Source organism: Chiloscyllium plagiosum, unplaced genomic scaffold (assembly GCF_004010195.1).
Source record: "Chiloscyllium plagiosum isolate BGI_BamShark_2017 unplaced genomic scaffold, ASM401019v2 scaf_40691, whole genome shotgun sequence".
NCBI classification, from domain to species: Eukaryota; Metazoa; Chordata; class Chondrichthyes; order Orectolobiformes; family Hemiscylliidae; genus Chiloscyllium; species Chiloscyllium plagiosum.
The window spans coordinates 1-939 of NW_025194167.1; the positions used below are offsets into that span (position 1 = coordinate 1).

The 939-nt window shown below is 57.1% G+C and overlaps 1 protein-coding gene across 1 annotated transcript in view; it reads left to right on the top strand.

The window, feature by feature from the left end:
- Window positions 1-321: 321 nt before the first annotated feature.
- The window catches only part of LOC122545776 (pyruvate carboxylase, mitochondrial-like), a gene marked incomplete at its 3' end in the record, with an annotated part of 2,937 nt that continues 2,319 nt past the window's right edge, over window positions 322-939 (top strand). The window contains exon 1 of the mRNA XM_043684694.1: window positions 322-573. Coding sequence (XP_043540629.1) covers window positions 373-573 — 201 coding nt within the window. The remainder of the gene's footprint in view (window positions 574-939) is intronic.

A 939-nucleotide genomic window follows, 5' to 3' on the forward strand; every position in this document is an offset into this window, starting at 1 on the left:
AGTGCGGCACTCCCTCAGCACTGACCCTCCGACGGAATGGCACTCCCTCAGTATTGACCCTCCGACAGTGCAGCACTCCCTCAGCACTGACCCTCCGACAGTGCGGCACTCCCTCAGCACTGACCCTCCGACTCTCCGCCTTCATTCCAAAAGATAACTTTTCCTCCGAGCCGCGAACCAACCTCTTCCAGTCTCGGACCCTCCGTGCTGGTGAGCCCTGCCACACCGTCACTCAGACTCCCATCACGGCTTACCCCATATTGGTCGTATGTTCAGAGCCTCCAGCCTGTGTGTCCTGTGTTTCCCCCTGCCCTTCCCCACCATCCAGGTATCGATCTCCAGGATGTCTATGATTACAATGAGTACTGGGAGATGACCCGTCAGCTGTACGCTCCGTTTGACTGCACCGCCACCATGAAGTCGGGGAACGCCGACGTGTATGAGAATGAGATTCCTGGGGGACAATACACCAATCTCCACTTCCAGGCCCACAGCATGGGCCTGGGCAACAAGTTCAAAGCCGTCAAGAAGGCCTACACTGAAGCCAACAAGCTCCTCGGAGATCTGATCAAGGTGAGACGATCGTGGGCCCCTTCTCGCTCTCGTGGGTTTGAGGGCAGAAGTAGTGACAGGAACTATCGCCCTCTCCTCCACTTCCCCTCCTGTCCCCTTCCCAGCAACCCCTCCCCCCCAACCAGGTTCCTCCAGGGATCGAAACCCAATCTCCCGGGGATACCAGGAGCCAAACCCAGGGAGGTTTCGTCTCAAGAGCGTTGGCATTGGGCACGTTTACTGACTGTGGATGGTGCAGAGCCAGGCAGAGAAAGAGGGGACAGAGAGGGAGACAGAGAGACAGAGAGAGAAACAGAGAGAGAGAGAGAGACAGTGAGAGAGAGAGACAGAGAGGGAGACAGAGAGAGAGACAGAGAGACAGAGAGA